Below are 22,465 nucleotides of genomic sequence, written 5' to 3' on the forward strand. Positions count from 1 at the left end.
TGTAGAACAACACAAAGGCTTGCCTTAATTGTTCTTTCCAAGCAATCATTAAAATACGAAGGACAGAACCCACTGTTAGTAATCTTCATCTATCACCTCTATAACCTTATTTTTCATCTGAAACTCGCCATAACTTTGAAAATCTCTTCAGCATAAATCTCTTTCTAATTCTGCAGTAATTTCTGCCTGCTCAGTTACCTGAATGGGAGTAGAACACACAGCATGTATCAGCTTGCTTACAGAAACTGTAGAACTGCTAACACAGGAGAAGAGTAAGGAAAGTTGAGATTGAATCTAGCAGCAGGAATCAAGCATAGAAACCAGCACGTAATGTGCAGTCATGCTCTGGCTGTACCACTACCTCCACTGCACAAAAAGCACAGGTTCACCAATCAAGCATTTCATAATGTCTCTGTTAGCACATTAGGTGCTACAGTAACAGCTATAAAATAGATGGGGGGGAAAAAATCACGGTGACACTGCATTGTCCTTGCTACAAAGTGAATTTGAGCCAGTCTCCTGTGAAAACCCGGTGACGCAGCATTTTGTAATTCATTCCAAGGCTCCAGAAGGAGCCTGGGCACTGGGACGGGCTCTCCAGTGAAGTGGTCACAGTGCCAAGCCTGCCAGAGTTCAAGAGCGTTTGGACCACGTTGTGCAGGGCCAGGAGTCGGACTCGATGATCCTTGCGGGTCCCTTCCCACTCGGGATATTCTAGCACTCATTTGACCCGCTGCAGAATTCGCACATTTGCCAAGAGTTGAACGAGCGACATCCCACAAAACCAGAGCAGTGAAACCACAGTACTCAAACGCGTTGCGGCGCTCGATTCGTTTGGATCATCACGCATAGAAAAGGGGCTGGAGGCATCTCCACGGCTGCTGCCAGACACCCAGCTAAGGGCTTTGGCAGGCAGCGCCCGGAGGAGCCGTGAGAAGGGAAGCACCTGCTGAGGGCAGGGCAGCCTTCCCCCGTCCCTCATCCCGGAGGGCTCCACGGGCGCGGCCCGCTCGGCACCTCCGGCCGGCTCCGGGCCTCGGCAGCGCCCAGCGGGACTGCCCGGCGGCCAAGGGACACGCGGGGCTCCCTCACGGCCCGCACGGCTTCTCCCGCGGAAGTGACGGGCGCTTCCCCGCCCCGGGGCGGGTCCTGCCGGGCCGCCCGGGCCGCGCCGGCCCCTGCCGAGCTGGCAGCGCTGCGCGCCCCGCCCCGCTCCTCCCTCGGTTCCGGCGCTGGCGGCGGGAATGGCGGCGCTGAGCCTCACCGTGGACGCGGGCAGTCCCCCGCTCGGTAAGTGCGGGCCGGCCTCGCCCCGATCCTGCTCTGCCGGGGCCCGGCGGGGCTCTGTCCCCTCCCTGCCTCCCTCGCTCCTTCCCTCCCTCCCTCCGCCCGTGTTGCATCATGCGGCGCCGGCCGTGCGGCGTGCGGGGCCGGGCGAGGCGGCACCGGGGCCCGTGCTCGTCCTTCCCTCCCATCCCTCCCGTCCTTCTCTCCCATCCCTCCCGTCCTTTCCATCCCGCAGCCCTTCCCGGGCCGTGTCCCTCCGGCCAGCTGCCGGGGCCGGCGCTGGGCAGAGCTCGGGCACGGGTGACTGGGCACGCTGGGGCTGGATGTTCAAGGCAGCCCTAGTTCGCATTGCCTCTTCGTGAGCTCCGTGCTGTGTTGCTGTCTTTCATTTTCAGTTCTGATCTGCTGCTAAAATTCCTCTCTGGGGAGCTGGCTCGAAGTTGCGCTGGGAAATCTTGCTTTCTCAGTTGCTCACTGCCCTTCGGTGTTATTTTGCCTTTAAAAATGTGAGAACCTCCTTCATTGCACTTCCAACCATCTGGAAACAGTCTTTCGTATAGGTTCCGTAAAATTTCTCCATTTCGTTATAGCTATTCAAAATAAATTTGCTTCCTATTCTTCATTGTAGTTTATTGATTTCTTTTTCTTGCTGTTATTCCCAAACACATTTCAGAGTTAAATGCAGCTTGCATGTCTACTGATTCAAGATATAAAAACATACAAGTTTTAAATAAAATCTCTCCTGATACTTGTTTATACTGATTTACCAGATGCAGTATGAATTATGATTAACATCAGTTTTAGGGGCTTATTTTCTTTGACAGCTGGTGAGTGGCACTGGAGGCTTATTTCAGGTGATTGCATGATTGTGTCAGAAATACTACAGATGAAACATTTATATCAAGGAGACAAGCACACTCATCTTACTCATCCCTACTTCATACCCTTCATCATGACTGCTGTGCAGTGGGAAAACTGTATTAGGTTTTAGTGTCATCAGTATTAATTACATAGCTTGGTGCACATAATACTAGTCATTTTCAAAGCATTTCCATGCATGTTATTAAAATACTTACGTGTCTTACTGAAGTATTGCATAAGGGATGTCACCCTGAATTTCACAGATGGATAGCTGAGGGATGAGAAGAACTTTGACTTACTCTTAATGCTACCAGAAGGGTTTTCAGCTGAGCAGAGGTGAGAGCTAGGGAATTCCTAGCTCCAGTGGTTTGTATTTAGGCCAGTGTATTAATAGCTTATAGTATCATCTGCCTTGGTAGCTGGAGTGTTGTTCTAGGGGAGATAAAGTGCGCAGCATGCTATGGCTGTAACAGGTTAGGTGCCTTTCCAGACCTAGAGTACAATCCTTTGGCTGGGTTGCCCATGCAAAAACTTGCTGCCTTTGTACATGCTTCTCAGCAAAGTTAAAGAACACAAGCTCCTCTGCTTATGCTCAGCAGGCTGGCTGGAGCAGAGCCAGTGCAGAAACACAGCCAAGTGAGCTCGGTGCTTTGTTTGAGCTGCTGTGTTGTGCTGTAGAGCCTCGAGATCAGAGCAGGTTTGCATCAAACCTCTTCGAATGTGGGCAGAGCTGTCTTCCAGTCAATGGTGTAGCCTAAAAACTTCAGTAATTCTTTTCTTTCTTTCTGGAGACCCTTTTTTACTGCCACTGGTGAACTATGAAAACCCTGCATAAGCTTCCTGAGTTTTTACATGGATGAAGTTCCTTGGTTTTGGATAGCTAATCTTTTCATAAACTTTAAATCAGGTTAAAAATAGTCTCATCCTTGTTCAGAAAGTGCTGGTATATTCAGTAATTGATCTCCTTTGATGCATGTGTCAGGGCTGGAATGGAGTACATTAGTAATACTGTTCAATAATTAAGAGCTTTTTGATTACATTCTCCTCATATACTGACTATTTTTTACCATGCCATTAGGAAGCAAAAATGCATTGCAGCTGACACTTGCTGAGCTCACTGCAGATCACTGTGTGCTGGACATTATCAATTTGAAGCTGTAAGGATTGCCAAGAAGAAGCCTCCTGTATTTTAGACTGAACATTGATTTTTTTGTTTTCCTGGGTGTTCTTACTTGAAGGAGCTGATTCTGTCACCTGGTCCTAGTGGATAGGAGATGTAACTGGTTGGTTGTAACTATGAAAGGTATCTCTCCTGGAAGAAAGTTCAGTATCTTTTTCTCTTGTTTTTTCAAGGAGCTCTGTTGACGTTGGAGCATGTGAAGAATGATATTGAAATTTCAGTGCGAGAAGGCAAAGAAACCATCCTCTCTGTGTCCGAGTAAGTGACTTTGCATCTCTTCTTCTGCCTTTGGGTCAGCAGTTTTAAAAATCACGTGGTTGTAACATTGACAGTAACCTTTTGAGGTAGAAGGAAGAGAAAAAAAAATACAGTTTTATTCATCACTGCATTACTGATGTCTCTGTAGCCCAGGTAAAACATTTACAGTGTATTCTGAACTAGATCTTTATGGAAAAAAATCTTTATTCACATACCTGTGTATAATCATTTATGCTGTAGCAGTCACTTTACTGTTTAGGACTTTTTGTGGTGCCATGGATTACCAACAGCAAGGCCATTTTATATTAGAGAGGTTTGATATATAAGATTCCTTGGACTTGCACATGTGTGGTGGACTGAAATTTGAATGTTTAGATGCCATTATTTTAGGCTTCCTCCTGTGTACGTATAAGTAAAGGCATGATGTTATCTCAGGAAAGTGCTAATTAACTGTGCTCTGCAGTCCAGTGTTTCCATCTGCACACTGTAGAAAGAATACTGGAATTTTTTGTAATAGTCTGTTGTCTGTCCTTCTAAAAATACTGTGCTATTGCAGTGGATAATTTCAAGTTTGAGGCATGAAGATGGTTTTTGCAATCTGAGTAAGATCAAATGCCTATGAGAAATACAGGACTAACAGTTAGTTTTGGGAACAATGTAGTAGTTAGCTGCATTGTTACCAATTACCAATGCAGTTAGCTGCATTGTCATCTTCAGTTCCAGATCAGTTAAGACATATGGATGTATCAAGAGGAGAGACCTTGCTGTCTGGCATATCAATGGGAACTCTGGCATTTAGTATCTACAGTAAGGAGCATATTTGTACACAGGAGCAATGCAGTTGTAATGTAAAGTATAAAAGTAACACCATGATAAATTTGGAATTACTGATTATAACTGTAGTTTTTGAACATTGATTTTTTTTTTTGAAGATCGGGGGAATCTCTTGTTCACAGACTTGCTGACAAACTCTCCTTTTGTGAGCTAATTCAGTAGAAGATGCTGTTAAAGCCACCAAATGCATCATAAACTGGAATTCCTGTTTGTCTGTGGAATGGCTATAAAAGCAACAAATTTCATCTTGTATTGCAGTTACTGACTTGCTCCTCATAAATTAACACCAACTGAGCATTTCCATGTCTTCTAACCTTAGGTAAAGAGCTTGTCACTATGTACTTCTATTTGTAGAAAATCAAAGTACAGGAAAATTCACAGTCTTCAGTCATAGTTGTTTTTTTGGTTGCAAATACTGTTTTCTGTTTAAAGTTATGGGCCTCAACTGAGGTAGGAGTTCTTGCATAATCTGACATTGCATGTTGTCTTTTTGCTGTGCCTGGTGATGGCATTGGATTTGTGGTTCTACATTAAAGCAAGAGAAATGTGACAGGTTGTATTGGGATTAATTTTGTACTGCTTTAATATTCTTCAGTGAGTGTTTTGCACATATATAACAGCTTATATAACAGAAAGTTAATTGGATTTTTTTTAGTTGCAGGAGAAAGTTTTCCCCTTAGGTTTAGATTTTGTATTACTTTGACAGTTTAAGCAGTGTATATATTAAAATACATGAATACGCTCCTGTGACACATGAAAACGATCTTGGATTGTTTTAAATATATATAGTTGGCTTTGAAATAATCTTTATTTCATTAAATAATCTAGTGTTACCATGCCTTCTTCCTACTGCATTGCAAAACTGCTCATTTTGGCTGTAATGGAACTTGTCAGAAATGTAAAGCAAACACTCTTCTTCTGCACTTTGGCCCCAGGAGGATAATGTCTAGAATCATGGTCCCATCAGATGGAAATTTTTGTGTGTTAGTGTCCTCTCTCCCTGGCATTGGCTTATGTTCAAGAAGTTATTTCAGACCTCAGTATTGCATTAATTTTCCCTCACTTGGTTGTACAATCATTTTAAAAATTGATTCTCTACCTTAAAGTCCGTTAAAAGTATATCTGCAATGTGAGAGGCATCAGCTGAACTCATATCTCAACTAATGCTTTTGGTAAATGGATTTCATGGCATCAGTTCTGCTGAAGCATCTTGTTTTGGCATGATGTAAAAATCACTTGGGATATTTTGGATTTTGTTGTTTGTTTTTTTTTTTGGGGGGGGGGGAATCCATTAGTTCTAATGACTTCAGCTGAACAAGAAAAAAACATTTTGTTTGTGATCCTTCTAGGTTCTGTTTTGAAGCTCAGTTAAAATCTGGTGTCAAAATTTTCAGCTACCTAGCTGAAACTTAGCTGTTAGCTAGCTGTGTGAAAGGTTAATTGTTCATTTGAGATAATGGATTTTATTTTAAAAGTTAATTTTTGAAACCTTAGCTTCAAAACTTCCCGTAATAAGCAAACCACTCTGCTAGGTGCTGATGGCTTTTTGGACAGTTTTGGTGTACCTATGTCTTGTCAGAAAACAAACTGCAGTTACAACTTTTGTGTTTTGTGTGGTAAGCACATTTCAGAGTAGTTATTCCTCCTAGGCAGATAAATCCAACCATTCTGCAATGCTTTTTACAAATCAATATTGATTCATTATGATTGAAAATAATTTGTGTTTGGGGTTTTTTTTGTATTTTGTGTTTGCTTTTTTTTTTTTGTCTGTTTTCCCCATCTTGTCTTCTTAAATATTTGCCCTGGTGTTTAATTATGTGGCATTTCATGTCACTCTCAGTAGCCACTCTTTGCCTGTAACATTGCATTGTCCCTGTTCATTCTTCCTTGCTTAGCCCTGGAGTTAGCAAGCACTGGTTGCAAAGAGCCTTTTGTAACTTTTCCAGGGAGGTCAATTAGTGATATTTGGGTCGGAGTATTTTGTTTTTCCTGAAGAAAATAAGAACTTTAAAAACATAAGTAAGATTTTACTCAGAGTAACATTTTCCCACTTCATACATGTATTCAGTTTTGCTTGAGTAATCAAGAGGTATTTGGTTTTGTATGGACTAGTGAAACAATGAAAGTGCATTTTACAGGCTTTTCAAGTGAAAATGTATTGGAAATGTCTTGTTTTCTCAGTTTAGAAAAGCTTCCTTAAAATCTGAGAGTGGGAAATTAGAAAGGGACACACTTTTTGTAATACGAACATGCTACTGTGACTTTTGGGTTTAGTTATATTTTATGGATCTCATATATATATATATATATATATATATATATATACACACACACTGGATCCTAGATGCTTGGAAAGCAAGCAAAATTAAAACCAAGCAAACAAAAAAACCCCTCCCAATGAACTATATTCTTTAGGTTTTACTGCAATTAATCTGATGAGACTGGCTGGTCCATTTCTAGTAAAAATGGGACACTTGTTAATATATCAAGTACTTTCTGTATAATTTTTTATTAACAGAACTTTTGTTGATTTTTTCAAGACTTGAGGGCTATAAGGAGTCATTTAATTTTATAAAGGACTCACTAGGTAAAAAAGGAAATAGAGAACAATGACAGAGCAGAAGTGGAACCTTGGTTGGACAAGATGGAATTTAATGTAGCATTCAGTCCATTAAATTGAGTAAATGTTCAAAAGAACACTTACAGGGACTCCTTTTGTTGATATCAATGCTTGATTTAGAAGCAATTGGAGCTCTGTCTTTGCAATCTGCATCCATGTGGGACTGTAGAGTAGAGATGAGTATTATCTGGAGAACTGATGCTTCTGATTCATCCTTCTTCCAAAGCTCTTTAGTAAATACTAATTTATCTTAGATGTACTGGAAGTTAGATTTCTGACAATTTTCAGATTTTTTTCATACTGTGTATAATGGAGAAAAGGTACATGAAAATAAAGAAAGAATTACTCCCTTTGGAGAGCCTTTATTCTGTGGGTGTGTTGGGAACTTTCATAAGTGGAATGGGGACAACAAATTCAAATTAGTCTGTTATCTGGAGAAAAATGGGTAAAAAAAACAAATACAGGCAGGCAAGTTTGTTCACCAGGGATGGTCTCTGTGAAGTGTGAATAGAGTAAAGTGAGTAACAAATGAACAGGGTTTTTCCCCCTGATGCTAGCCCTTAAAACTGTGATGAAGACCTCTCAATTTTTCTGCTGATTCATTAGGAATCCTCTTCAAAGTCATCCTGCTTTTATGAAAAGAAAGCAAATATTGATGAGCTCCTCATAATTTGTAAAATCTGTAGCTCACGTTATGCTTATGTCAGATGTGGAGAGAGTTTTAGTTGAAAGAATAATCAGAGTCTTATTTTCTTATTTTCAGCCTAAACAAAATTCTTTCACATATAGAAGCTTATTTTTCCATATTGTGATAAAAAAGCAAGGGCTTATTTATTCTTGTGCTAGGTTGTAGGGGGTTGGTTGGTTGGTTGGATTCTTTGGGTTTGGTTTTTTTTCCCTCTGATGACCTGGTACCTGTAGGCTCACCCAGAAGTTATTTTGTGTTTGCTTTGCACATTTTTCAGCTATGTGTTTGCAATTAGAGCTGAACTGACTGGAGGTAGTAATTTACTATACCTTTGTCTTGTCTTTCTCTGTTTTCAGGCAAGTTTCATTTACGGATGTGAATTCAATAGCTCGGTACCTGGCTCGAGTTGCTGCCTCTGCTGGCTTGTATGGCTCAAATCTGTTGGAGCACACTGAGGTGAGAAGGAATCACAGAATCATAACATGGTTTGGGTTGGAAGGGACTTAAAGACCATCTATTTCCAACCCCAAAGACCATCTATTTCCCATGGGTAGGGATACTTTCCACTAGACCAGGTTGCTCAAAGCCCCATCCATCCTGGCCTTGAATCACACTCTTGTCTCTTGGGTTTTTTGTTTTTTTCTTTTCCCTTTTTCTCTTTTGGCCTGTTCTAAGTTGGAGGGTGTGTTTTGGGGTTGGGTTTTTTTTTTTTTTGACCTTGTGTCTTTTGCTCTGCATTTTACTGTTTCACTGAGTTTCCAGCTCTGTGGGATGCTGAGGGTTTTGTTTTGCTAAGCTTCCTCCTTGGTATACTCTGACTTCTCAGTTTTGCAACAGCACCTCCTAAGCTGACAGCTCGCTAATACAAAATAATTCAGGTTGGAAGGGGATACATTTAATTTTCCCTGTTGCCATGAGTTGCTATCTTGTAACACTCCAGTGTAACACCAAGGAACGCTGAGTTGAATCCCGAGGTAGTTTTTGCTGTGTATGATGGGCAAATCCCTGACCCCGGTTTCTTCCTGGGTCTAGCTCAGAATAATCAGTCCTATGCTGAATTTTAAATTGATAACTGAAACTAGCAGACAAATTGAAATTTATTTTCTCTGAAATTTGGGGAAGGAGAGAAGGACTTGATTCAGGCCTTTTCTTCTTGAAGCCAGTGGTAATTACTCTTCAATCACTCTTCAGCCCTCACAGCTGGCCTCAAGGGAAGTGTTGTCTTAGTCCTTTGCCTGTGAGGCATTAAAAAGCTGTAAGTTATCTTGTGGCTACTTGAAATTTCTGTCCAAATCCCTTGTTTTTAAGTTAAGCCCAGACCTCAGCAAACACACTTTCAGGGCTGGTATTTCTGGTACAATACTTCTTTTCACTTCTGCCTCTTTCCAAAATAATATTGTACTTGGAGAAGTACAGGGACAGCTGCATTTGTGGTGCACATATTTTGGCCTGCAACTGCAGCTGACTGAACTGAATTCTGGTTGTAATTACATCTGTGCCTGCCACGTCGGCTTGAATCTTGGAAGGATTCCCATTGCAGTTTGCAGAGCACTTACACATGAAATAGGACCAGAGGAGTAGAAGAGATACTTAGTCTCTTGCAGGGTTGAGGGATTCAGTTTGCAGACAGGGCTGCCTAATTCTTAACTTTTTTTTTTGTATGTTTATGTGCAAAGTTGCAGGAAGAGACTTTTGCAGGAGAGGGGAGTAGGACTTGTGAAGGGCCGGGGTTTGATTTCCTCAAATCTAAAAGGAGATGAGGAAAAGAAGATAGGGACTGAGGGGGAAGTGGTATACTAACTAGTAGCAGCACCAGGAAGAGGAAGTAGGTCACAAATATGGTATCTAAATAGCTGAGGGATAATGATGATTATTATATGGTCTGTGTGATAAATATCTAAGAACTGCTTCTTATTTTACCAAAGGAAATAACTTCAGTAAAGTTGGTGTTTTATACAGTTTGAATTCTTGCTGAAGGAAGAAATTAAATTTCATCTTTTAGTATAGTTCTGGGTGAATTTTTCAGTATGATTTATTTTAAATATTCTTTCAACATGTGTCATGATCTGATATATTTAGTGCTAATGTTCCTGTTAGTGTTTTCTGTTCAGACATTGGATCGATTGTGTATTATTCAGTTATTTAATATGCTTAATCCTCATTCCTTAATTAACTTTAACTATCTTTTGTTCCTTCAAACAAGATTGACCATTGGCTGGAGTTTAGTGCTACAAAATTATCCACTGCCAGCCAGTTCCCTTCAGCCATCCAAGAACTCAACCACTGTCTGTCTCTAAGGACCTACTTGGTGGGAAACTCTCTGAGTCTTGCGGACTTGTGTGTCTGGGCTGTACTAAAAGGTATTGGCTTATGTTCTGTTTCCTTGGCTTGCAATCAGTATACTCCCCAAATTTTCCTTTTTTGTGGGTGCTAGTAGTGACTCCTTGCTATATGACAGACTGTGTACTGTCATGCACACTGCTGTGACCTGTGTATCACTAGTGATGGCAATAGTATAGCTTAGGAAATCTTAGATTTCTTTTTTTTTAAATTGTTGTTACATTTGGAAATTTATGGGCTTTAATCCCTAGGTGGAATTTTTTCTAGCTTCTTTTGTATTAATGATTGTAAGAACATCTTTTATTACCTGTTGCCTCAGTGTGAAAGTGTGCAACGTAAAATTATATGTATGGACTTTTCCGTGGCATTGTCTTAGCAGAGGAAATTTCTTTGGTGTTTACTGTGAATTATTAAAAAAGGTAGTTGTTAGTCTGCAAAATGCCCTTTGGACGTTAAAGAAGCTCTTATATCTGTTTTTATGGATTTGGTTTTTATTTTCTCTTAGCTCTATATCTGAAGGTGATAAGTGACAATTTACCATTCAGTATGACCCAATTCCACTTGAAAGTAAAGGGCATAATTAAGATTAAAAACTAGCAGCTTTTGGTATTTTTTCAAAGTTGCTGCTCCTAAGAGCAATCTGAAGGGAGTATCTTTTTTTTTTTTGTGGGACTACAGCCCCTCAGATATAAAGGGGGCTATTGGCACATGTTTCACTTATGATAAAGCTTAGAAAACATCAAATGTTAACACAATAATAGGATTTCTTACATTTCTGTCTTGAAATAAAGTTGCTACTAATTTTGAGGTGAGTGATATAAGGAAAAATGTGTGTTGGCTGTTCCCCCTCAACTTCTGCCTTGCTGAATTCAAGAAGGAATGTAATATGTTTTGGGTTTTAAGGGAATTGATTTATTTAATTTGCTTTTGAATGGTTTTTGTCCTCATGACTAAATCTCTTCATAACAGAGAGAGTAGATTTTTAAATCATCTTTTCTTAGTCTTAAAAAGCTGCTGTTGATAAAACTAATTTTATTTTTATAATTTAATAGTTTGAAAACTTCTTTGTTTTCTAACAGATAATAGCACGTGGCAGGAGCAGTTAGAGCAAAACAAAGCTCCTGTGCATGCAAAGCGATGGTACAGCTTCCTTGAGGTACAGCGTGCTTTCCAGTCAGTAGGAGCCAAGTGGGCTGCTGGTACACCAAAGGTTAAGATGGTAAGATTTACTCAGATCCTCTGGAGAGAGTAGCTTAATTTCTGTGAATACACTGCAAGATTTTTTTTTTAAGTTAGAGAATTAAAAACTAAAAGTAAGCAGTCGTACAGGGAACTAAACATTTCTAAACTCTTGTTTGCGGCTAAAGCTGTCACTTTTAAGTTTAGAAAGGCAGGAGTTGTCTAGTCCAGTGCTTAAGTGGAATCATTGAAATAGGGCACCTCTTCTTTTAATCAGCACTGCTCTTTAGATATATTATTTACTTTTTCTAAAGAGAGTTTGAGATCCTAATAGACCTGCAAAGATTGCTCTCTTCAGTTGGCTGAATTTGTTAATCATGTTCAGGTTAAGAACACTAAGATACAAAACCTTAACTAGCAATTGTTTTCTTCTATGGAATAAGTTGGTGGGGCTTTTCAGTCCTGGACCAGATTTGAAGACAAAATAACTTAAAACTCTAGAATTAATCTTGTTTTGGAGTACCTTGAGTAATATGAAAATTGTGAAGAGATTAATTCGGGGTCTGATATGGCAGCTTGTAGGTTTGAAAGGAGACTTCGATACAGCAGTTATTATCTAGAGTTTGATATCTGATTTTACAGCTAATACAACCTGTAATTATGCCTCTTTTCAAGGCAACAGAAAAAGAAAAGAAAGCGGATGTCGGGAAGTTTGTTGAACTTCCTGGCGCAGAGATGGGAAAGGTCATTGTGAGGTTTCCTCCTGAAGCAAGTGGGTAAGAAACATGAATACTTAGAGAAGGTTCTATTTGTGTTTTGTCTTAAAAAAAGAGTGCTTTGATGAGGATGTTAATCAGCTTATCAGACAAGGCTGTTAAACCAAATGAGAGTTTAAAGCTGTCTCCACTAGAGCTCTTAGTTCACTTCTCTGTACTTCATTGCACTGTTGCCTGAACTTGGACTAGGGAATTTAGTTGTGAGATGATGTTGTACTACTCAGCAGTGGGATGAGGAGAAAGAGGAGGGTGGCATTTGGATAATGGATGTGTGTGTCCTGCCAGGAGCTATGGTGTGGACATGCAGCCCTTATGAATTGGGTCAAGGGACTCAGTGCTTCCCAAGGAAACTTAGAGTTGAGAAAGGAAAGATGTATGGGACAGCTTTCCTTGGGGAAGCTTGACATCAGATGTATAATGGAGGCTCAGGGGTCCAGACTGTGTGGAATACCAAAGCACAAACTCCTTAAAGACCTCACAGAGGAGATGTGATGAGCCAGTATAATTGACTCAATTTTCAGCCAGCTTTTTATTTTCTGTTTCTTTTTGGAGTTGCCTGATCACCTGTAAAATTTCTGTGATTGCATTTGTTCATTAAACTGGCTGTTCATCATCACATGACTTCTGTAGTTGTGTTTCTTACTCTTAGTCCAATATAAACTGTTACTCAAATATCTTAAATTACGTGTTTATGTACATATATGTCTGTAACATATATTATTCTCAACTTACCTTAGTAGTTTTTAGTGTCTTAATCCTGGTGTTTCAAAACACTGTTCTTCAGGGACATGTTACTCTCTTTCTGTAAGAGATTTTAATTTTGTGGATTTGGGGATTTAAATTTAGTTTAAAATGTCAGTAACTTTAAAGCTTATATTAAAAAATACACAGCAGTCAGAAAATTCCACTCTTGTGAATGTGGTAGGTTCAGGTTATCTGGTAACTGCTACTGGGTATCATCAGCAGTTGGTTTTTCTAATTTTCTAATTTTTAACAGTAAAGTACTAAATTTGTGGTAGAAGAAACAAAATCTATTTTCATAAACGTGTAGTATTTCAACAAATATCCTAAGTTTGTTTGCTTGTTCCACTTAGGTATTACTTTCCATTCTTTCTCCTTCCCTCACAAGTAAAGAAGTCTAGCTGAAGTAGTTCTGGTGTATATATTTATTTTTTAATTTCCTTTGTAGATATCTGCATATTGGTCATGCCAAAGCTGCCCTGCTAAATCAGCACTACCAAGTTAACTTTAAAGGAAAACTTATTATGAGATTTGATGACACAAATCCTGAAAAAGAGAAAGAAGACTTTGAAAAGGTATGATAAGATATCAGAGTGATTATAGGCTGTGAAAGAATGAAAAGTTCATGCCTCTGTCTTCTTTCATGGTTACTCTTATGGCTTATCCTTCCTGCAAAATGGAGCATTAAAAAGCCCACATCTGACATGAAGAGGATAAAGATGTAAGAGAACTACCTTTCCTGACTATTACAGTGCACGTTTTCACACTTTGCAGGTTATTCTGGAAGATGTTGCCATGCTGCACATCAAACCAGATCAATTTACATATACCTCAGATCACTTTGAAACAATAATGAAATATGCTGAGAAGCTTATTCAAGAAGGGAAGGCGTACGTGGATGATACTCCTGCGGAACAAATGAAAGCAGAGCGTGAGCAAAGAGTGGAATCTAAACACAGAAATAACTGTAAGATATTTTAAGCTTTGATCTTTCTTTTTCACTTTTTTGATTTGGCATCAAAACTTGATTTTTATTAGTGAATATGAGTGAGATTACTGAATTGCATATCTTCAAGGTCCTTATGGGGACTTGAAAGTGTTTAGTGCTTTGCTCTACAAGGCTGTATGGATTAAGTATACATTTAGACCAGGGCAGTAAACTTGTGTATATATGAGTTAATCACCATTAATTCATTACTACTTAAAATTCAAAATGTAAAATGTGTGAAAATGAATTCCAGTGTCCAAAGAGGGGGGTGATGCTAATTTTGTTTTTTTTAATCAGTTTCATAATACCTTAGAAAATGGTTTATTTTTGTTGTTCTTAGGTGTTAATAAGAATCTACAAATGTGGGAAGAAATGAAAAAGGGAACAGAATATGGACAAACTTGTTGCCTACGAGCAAAAATAGATATGAGTAGTAATAATGGATGCATGAGGGATCCAACTCTTTATCGTTGTAAAAACCAGCCTCACCCTCGGACTGGAAATACCTACAAGTATGTCCACTTTCTCCTTGTGTGGCCTGTAGCTTTTGCTCTTTTCAGGGCATTTACAATTCCTTAAGAAATTTGCTTTGATACTTGGCACCTGCTAGCATTTTTCAACCAGAATATGTGATGAGTCTCTTGACTTTCTGAAACTCATGCAAAAGACTTTTAAAACCTGTGAGATGGCCATCATGGTCAACAGTGAATATTATTTCAGTTTTGGTCCTTATGTATGTTTGAAAAAAGCATTGGCAGTGTAGGGTTTTGGGGTTTTTTTTGGCTTGAATGTCAAGGGTGTGATCAGTTAATTTCTTGAAGGCTTTCTTTGTCTTAAAATGTACTGCCCTCTGGATCTTTTTGTGGACAATTTATTGTGTATGTAGTATTTTAGTCTTAATCTGGAGATTTTCAGGATCATATATTATAAATATTTATAATACCTGAATATAAACTGCACTAAGTTTAAATGTTTAGGTGGGAGGAAAGTGCTTTGTTCTGCCCTGCTAATTAAAGATCTTTTTTTGTCAGGGTTTATCCCACGTATGACTTTGCCTGCCCCATTGTTGATAGTATTGAAGGTGTCACACACGCACTGAGAACAACTGAATACCATGACAGAGATGAACAATTCTACTGGATTATTGAGGCTCTGGGCATAAGGAAACCCTATATATGGGAGTATAGCAGGCTGAACCTCAACAACACTGTGCTCTCCAAGAGAAAGCTCACGTGGTTTGTCAACGAAGGCCTTGTGGATGGATGGTATGTTCCATGGCTCTAGGTCAGCACTGTTCCCTAAAATCCTTGTGACTGGCACATTCATTTTTGCTTTGGGACTGTTTGAATGAATATTTAAACAATATTAAAGAATATAGATTATTTGCACTGGCTTCTGCATGTACAATGTGTCTGTTTCCTGCTCTACAGTAGCTGTGTATATACATATTCATGTCCTGTAATAAACATGAGGCAACTTATATTTGGACTCTGGCTCTTGTTGTGGGTGGCATTTACATGTTTTCCACTCTTGAGTCATTGGTTGTTGTCATTAGAGTCATTCCTAAACCATGCCAGAAGAGGGCCTGGATTGAAGTATTTCTGGTCCTGTCCATCTCGTCGAATCCATCCCACTTCTCTCCCACCTGGCTTCACTTTCCTTCTGTTAATTTTTTCAGTTGTCTAGTTGTCAAATGAGTTAGAATCTTAGACTCCTAGTTTATGCATGGAACCACTTGGCTAGAGCCAAATTTATCCTTTCCTGCCCCTGCCTGTTTTTTTTTTTACCCTAGAGGTGTAGCTGGTCTTATGATGACCTCTCCTTTCCTAAGCCTCCCTATTAGGTCCTCAGCAAGGTTTGATTCATGTTTCCACCAAACTCAAATGTTACATTGCAGAATAGGCTTTTTTATTTCTCCAGTAAGAGAAAAAAAAATAGAACTCTATCACTTTTATTAAGAGGTAGCATTGTCACTTCTTTCCAGTAGCATTTTCTGAGTGCCCTTGGAAAAGAAATAATGGATAGGAACATAACTTTTACCTTGCTTGTTTTTGAGAGACCTAACCTTCACCATACATTTTGTATGGATAAGTGCTCAGTCTTCTCAGTTAAGTGTTCTCACCTAGCTGTGAGTTCACTAAGTAAAATACACTGAGGCTGTGCCTTTTGTATGTGGCAGTATTAGTAAAGTTCTTGATCAGTGTAGAATTTAGAAAATCTAGTGTATGACACTAATGGAATACCTTTTACCACTAGGGATGACCCAAGATTTCCCACTGTACGTGGTGTCCTGAGAAGAGGCATGACAGTTGAAGGGCTAAAACAGTTCATTGCTGCTCAGGTGGGTATTTTCTTCTGTTTCTTTGAATCTCCCTCAGTAAGTTTCATAAGTTTTTGTGAAGCTTCAGTTAATGTATTTGTCACTGGGGGGTTTCTTTTGAAGCTTTGCTACTTTGATGTGTATTGCCTCAACAATGGTAGCACCTGTGAATAGGTGTTGGCAAAATGGATTTGCAGGTTTCTTACTTGAAAAGGTTTTATTTTGCAAGCTCAAAAACTGTTTTTAATGAAAGGAAACCATAGAGGGTTTTCATTTTAAAGTACTTTGTTTTAAATTAGTCTAAGAGCTAGAATATTTATATTAATGTGGTGTTGGTTCGGGTTTTTTTTTTTCCCCAGGGCTCCTCTCGATCTGTTGTTAATATGGAATGGGATAAAATCTGGTCCTTTAACAAAAAGGTATGTGTTTACTTGGATTTGATGCTACTCCTGATATCCTCTTTCTAGGATATATAGAGAATCCAGCGTTCATTGGAGTGCTTATCACAACAAGTAGCAGTTGCAGTATGCTACATCATTTGGCACACTCAGGAAAATGGAATGTCCCCCCTTCTAACCTGAAGAAGCACTAATCCTGTTGATTCTCCTATACCAGTACTTGCTTGCCTTCCTTAGTAGTACGGGAAAAGATAATGGTATTTGCTGTAAATCTGATCTGAAAACTGCATTTCATTTTTCTGCTTTCAAGCTGCGAGCTATCTGTAAGAAGGTATTACTTAATGCTTTTTACCTCAGCATATAGCTTACAGTGCTGTAAGCATACATAGCATAAGCTATCATTTCGCAGCTTCATAGCACAGTCACACTTGCTTGTATAACAGGAGCTCTACAAACCCACTGAAAATGCATTATTCCTAGTTTTCAAAGGCTGCCCACCTCTGGTTTGGCTGATTTGTCGACTTAAACACAAATTTTCCCTGATTTGGTTCACGTTGGCTGCGTTTCCTTTCTGTGGCAAAAGGATGAACGCACTGCGTGCTCTGCCTGGGGAGATAAAGCCAGCACTGCTGGAGTTTCTGACTGAATGGCAAATCAGGAATATTGCATCTTGACATGATGAGTTGCTTTTTGGCAGCAGATGCTTGGACACTATAATAAGGCGATTTGTTTTCTTGAGGATTGCATATTTTGTGTGATTGTGGAAACACCTGTTATTTTGCATTGGGATTCCTGCTTGGTTTTGCTTAGATAGTACCTGGATCTGTTCATTTAAATAGTTTTTGCTTGTCTGGCATGTGTCTTGTATTTCTTCATGTATTTTGCATTTGGTTTGCTACATACATGTAGGTTTATGAATTGGTTCTTTCTGTTGCTGCATAAATATTTATGACTAACATTTATGACTGACATTTATGACAAAAATTTATGACTAACAACTGGTTTGAGGGGAAGAATCCACATTGAGCTGTCAAGGCTCATTTTTTAAAATTGACTTTTAAACTGAGTTTCTTAGACCTCTGACTCAGCTCCTTGTACAACACCATATTTATTAGCCAATTTTATTTACATGTGCAGATTGTAAGCTGTCTGCAATATGAGCAAAACCAATTGGCTTTTTACAGGTAGTTCTGACCTCAAAGACTCTATCAATGTGACAACTCATAATTTTTAGCACCTAATAAGGGATTGTGAGTTTTAATCAATAAAATAAAGAGTCTGGTAATACTACTATAAAATCTGGTCATTTAATTATGAAAATTATGATATTAAGTCGTATAATGCCCCTACATTTTGAGATACATACACAAGTTCTTTTTCAAAGTGTATGTCTAACATTTAGGAGTCTGACTTCAGACTTATAAGACTACTAACTTATAAAAGTGTGTCTTCTTAGAAGTATATAATCATATCACTTTATATAGCTAATGTCAAGTAATTAGAGGTTAAATACTTTTTTCCAAAATACAAAAAAATATATAGAAAATAGATAAAAATAGATAAATATATATATAGAAAAATATAAAGCTGTGTAGCTTTTCAGTTGAGGAAAAATCACTTTATATTAATAAAAGCATGTGTTTTCCTTTGTGTTAGTTTCCAGTTAACCTGGTAGATCTCCAATATTCCTTTTGGCCTTAGATGACTGCTTTACCTTAATTATGTATTTAAGTGCCTCTAAGCAGTTTGACAAACCAGTGTTTCAGGTATAAAAAATGGTGTGAAAAACTATAGCAGCTAAGTTGGATAATGGGCAGAAAAAATACAGGAAGACATGCTAGTGGTTCCTTTTTCTTGCCAAACTCATGTTGTAGAAATCCTAATGAAGTCAATGTTATGGTATTGCCTTATTATAGTATCTAATGTGTCTGTAGTAAAATTGCAGACTTGATTGGTGCCTCCTCTACAGCCAGTTCTGTCACTGATTCTGCTGGAGTACTGGCCTGGAAAATGAGTATGAGATCAGGTCTTGTGCTGCTGGATAAAGAACAAACTCCACTTAAAAATTATTGCTTTAAATTTAGTGAACTGGAGAAAAAGCGGGTCAGATGTAATAGCCTATGTGCACAGTAAAACTGTATCAGAGTACATTTTTGTGTCTTCCCTAGAAGGCATTGGGTCACAATTTTGATTACTTCTGCTGTCAGTAGTACCCAATACTCAGAGTATTTTAGACAAGATTGGAAATTGTAAAGTATTACCACTATATTCTCACTATTCTGTGGCTTTGGATGACAGCAACATTAAAGCAAACTTTGAAAAAATGCAGTAACATAAAGAATACCAGTTAATATTCCTTCTTTTTTGTGGTTATTGTTTTGTAAAGCACCTTATTTCTCTGTCAGTGGCATATATTCATGATCCACCTAATTTGTTTTCTGTAGGTTATAGACCCAGTAGCACCTCGGTACACTGCTTTACTGAAAGATGCAGTCGTCCCAGTAAATATTCCTGAAGCTCAAGAGGAGATGAAAGAAGTGGCTAAACATCCAAAGGTTCTTGCTTTACTTGATATTCTTGTGCTGCAGCTCAATAAAGTTGGGAAGTACCTTGACATGAAACAGTCAGGAAGGAGAGTCCTGCTTTTAGCTTGCTCAGATAGCATGAGATCTATCCAAGGAGTGCTTTTTTTTTGCCTCAGAATTGTCAAAAACTGTGCTACTACTAAACGTGTGTTCTTTTAAGAGGGAACTGTTTTTGTAAATATATAGAGTGCGTATAAAAGGTGCCCTAAACAGCCTCTCCGGGAGTTTTCAGAAGAGGTGAGGCATTACAAGCCTGGAGTGCTGCTCAAGCTGGTTTTCCTATTGTTTGATGCCAACTTTCTCAGAGAAGTTAAATATTAAATTTTATTCAAGCTTTATGGCTATACACAGTTGACACTCTTTAGCCATTAACAGTGAGGTGCTTTTTAAGTGGCTGATAAAATCAGGTTTTATGTGGAGAAGTAATATATTAACCTGTTGATTCTGTCAATCTCTGGATTTTTAATATGACTTTCAAATTTGTATAGCAAATAGCTCTTACCAAAAGCTAAGAACTTACTGCTTTGATACTTTTAGTATTCAGTAAACAGAATAATTAAAATTAAAAGGGGAGTGTGGTACTGATACAACTCTTTCATGGTGCTACAATTAACAAAGATGCTTTCCTTTGAGTCTGATGTCTAAAATTGTGCTTAAACTTCACTGAAAGCATTCCTTAGTTATACTTACATGCACTTACATTGAGAAATGAGTGAGTATTCCCGAGGCTTTGCTTCATTCTTTTGTTTTGATTTTGTTGCTCTGAGTGTTCCTGTAGCCATTTCTTGTAACTTGTAAAAGAGGTGGACATTGGGTTTTCCCTCTTCCCCATTGCTGATAACAAGGAAACAGGTTTTGAGCAGATGCAAGTGAGAGTTGTGACTCTTCAAGGCTCAAAAGGTCTCAAGTTTGGTCAGATACAAGCCAGCATATTGAAACATTGATAGTACCAGTAAATGCTGCCGCCAATATACAATGAAATAAATACTGACCAGAAGAAACAAATTGAAAACTCCTGACCAGCTGAAGAAGTCTGAGCTCACAGCTGTCGGCCATTTTTAGAAAATGAAAGTTTATCTCAATTGTTGAGATACTTTAAAGCTGAACATTATATAAGTGATGTAGTTCTGGTTTCCATCTTTACAAATCTATGCAGCTGAAAGAAGCTCCATGTATATTTATGTAATAACTTTATAAAAAATCAAAAATGAGAGTTCTGTAATTAGTTTTGAAGGGAATTTGAATGGAAACTTAAGAAAACTTGGGATTTACCTGTGAGATCTTAAAGATGTGTGGACCTTAAGGAAATGGGATATGCCATCAGTGGATTTTTTGTGTGTACTGTTGGGGGAATGAGGGCAACACCTGTGAACAAGGTACTGGAGAGAACTGTGGAAAAATATTGTAGCTTTTCATTACTGTTATTGTCCATCTGTCTTCATCTGTTGTCTTTGAAATGTAAACCATTATTGACAGAATGCTGAGGTTGGGTTGAAGCCTGTGTGGTACAGCTCCAGAGTCCTCATCGAGGGTGCAGATGCAGAGACCCTGGCAGAGGGAGAGGTGGTTACCTTCATAAATTGGGGCAATATCATCATCACCAAATTAAGCAGGTAACCTCTTTAGTGGCAGATGAAATTAATTTTTACTTTTCAGCTTTTTGTTGCTTTTTCTTTTAGCAGGAAGCTTGTAACGGTGAAGAATTAATGGTTGGCCATATATGTCCATTCTTTTATTCTGTATTTATAAATCTATTTTGAAATATACCACAAAACTGCATTTTAGCAGAGTGTAGAGTGTATTTACTGTAAATTCAGGTTTGAAATCATGAGTCAGTCCTGATACTGCTGTCCCTCTCATCCAGTGCTGTCCATGATTCTGTGGTAATATTGCCACTGTAAAACAACTTTTTCAGACAGAAAAATTCACCTAGAATTTCTACAACTTTCACCCCATAACAAATACTTGTTTTGCATACTCAGAACCAAACCTGTCACAGTTTCAGCTGCACAACTGCTAAGATGGGGAAGGAGACCATTGAATGTCATCATAGTATCTTTGAAGTGGTTGTGTTGAGACGGTGCCAGAATGGGGTGAGCTCTGGTAGGGAACATAAATATGAAAAGATTTTTTCCCTATGCTTTTTACTCTGTATTGGTATTTAAGACAACAAAATTAATGGAAACCTTCAACAGGAATTAATACACTCTTTCATTCTCTGTGATTCACACTTCAAAAATGAACTCTGAACACTTGTTTTCGCAGTATTGAATCAGAACTGATCATTTATGCTGTACTGTTACAATTTCTGTTTTCCTGTAGAAATTCAAGTGGAAAAATTGTGTCCATCGATGCCAAGTTGAACTTAGATAATAAGGACTTCAAAAAAACTACTAAGATCACTTGGTTGGCAGAAACTCCACGTGCCCCTCTCATCCCAACTGTCTGTGTTAATTATGAGCATCTGATCACTAAGCCAGTTCTAGGGAAAGATGAAGACTTCAAGCAATATATCAACCGAAATAGCAAGGTGAGTTATATTTTTTGTCCTTTTTAATTCCACTAAAGTTTTTAACGTTCACTGTTTCTAGCTGCTCTTTTTAAAATTTAATTGGTTGAGTGTCAAGCAGATAAATTGTAACAGTGTATCTATTTTCCATGTTTCCATGTAACCTGCCATAATCTCAAAATTAAAATATGACTCTTGTTTATTCTCAGTGGTTACCAGGCTTTTACATGTCTGAGACCAATAGTTTGAGTTTTTGTTGTGATACATTTTTATGATATGTCATCTTCTTGCTAGTAATTCTAGTACTAGTACTTCTAGTTCTGCTGATGCTGGAATTAAGTAACATTTTTACACTTTGGAAAGAAGAAAATCACCACTTTCCTTCTACATCTCTATTTCTTACTGTTCCTTTGCTCTGTTAGACATGGACTGATTTCTTTTAACACTTACAGCAAGAAGAACTGATGCTGGGTGATCCGTGCCTTAAGGAGTTAAAAAAAGGAGACATCATACAACTTCAGAGGAGAGGATTTTTTATTTGTGATCAGCCCTATGAGCCAGTGAGGTAAGTTACCTGAGAATGCTCTAAACAGACTTCACAGAATTTGCTTTAGCTTGTTTTAGTGTTTTCACATACATGCATTGGCAAGAGTAATGTCGTCTGCAAATGTTTTCCCCATTACCATGATCTTTCAGAGGAATATCTCTGTGGACTGGCATGGCTTTGATTTTGCATATTCCTGCCTGTTCAAACTGTCTTAAGCCAAGTATCTGGCACTTGAGGTGCACCCCAGCTAACCTGGACTTGGTAATGGTTTCATTGTGATTTGAAATACAGAAATTAAGGAGCAATGCTACAGAATAAAACAGGCATTTTTCCAATTACTGAATTGTAACACTT

At 38.6% G+C, this 22,465-nt stretch overlaps 1 protein-coding gene across 6 annotated transcripts in view; it reads left to right on the forward strand.

The window, feature by feature from the left end:
• The first annotated feature begins 1,184 nt into the window (after positions 1 to 1,184).
• The window catches only part of EPRS1 (glutamyl-prolyl-tRNA synthetase 1), a 37,684-nt gene continuing 16,403 nt past the window's right edge, over positions 1,185 to 22,465 (forward strand). For 3 of the 6 annotated variants that reach the window (XM_033055129.1, XM_033055132.1, XM_033055134.1), the window contains exons 1-17: positions 1,185 to 1,290; positions 3,502 to 3,586; positions 8,085 to 8,184; positions 9,932 to 10,088; positions 11,148 to 11,287; positions 11,923 to 12,023; positions 13,213 to 13,339; positions 13,539 to 13,731; positions 14,093 to 14,264; positions 14,784 to 15,017; positions 16,009 to 16,093; positions 16,432 to 16,491; positions 16,781 to 16,801; positions 18,915 to 19,025; positions 20,532 to 20,668; positions 21,378 to 21,585; positions 22,017 to 22,129. In XM_033055129.1, coding sequence (XP_032911020.1) covers positions 1,245 to 1,290; positions 3,502 to 3,586; positions 8,085 to 8,184; positions 9,932 to 10,088; positions 11,148 to 11,287; positions 11,923 to 12,023; positions 13,213 to 13,339; positions 13,539 to 13,731; positions 14,093 to 14,264; positions 14,784 to 15,017; positions 16,009 to 16,093; positions 16,432 to 16,491; positions 16,781 to 16,801; positions 18,915 to 19,025; positions 20,532 to 20,668; positions 21,378 to 21,585; positions 22,017 to 22,129 — 2,090 coding nt within the window. In that variant the 5' untranslated portion in view covers positions 1,185 to 1,244. The remainder of the gene's footprint in view (positions 1,291 to 3,501; positions 3,587 to 8,084; positions 8,185 to 9,931; positions 10,089 to 11,147; positions 11,288 to 11,922; positions 12,024 to 13,212; positions 13,340 to 13,538; positions 13,732 to 14,092; positions 14,265 to 14,783; positions 15,018 to 16,008; positions 16,094 to 16,431; positions 16,492 to 16,780; positions 16,802 to 18,914; positions 19,026 to 20,531; positions 20,669 to 21,377; positions 21,586 to 22,016; positions 22,130 to 22,465) is intronic. The other 3 variants (XM_033055130.1, XM_033055133.1, XM_033055135.1) reach the window with 1 other exon arrangement.

This window comes from Catharus ustulatus, chromosome 3 (assembly GCF_009819885.2).
Source record: "Catharus ustulatus isolate bCatUst1 chromosome 3, bCatUst1.pri.v2, whole genome shotgun sequence".
NCBI lineage: Eukaryota > Metazoa > Chordata > Aves > Passeriformes > Turdidae > Catharus > Catharus ustulatus.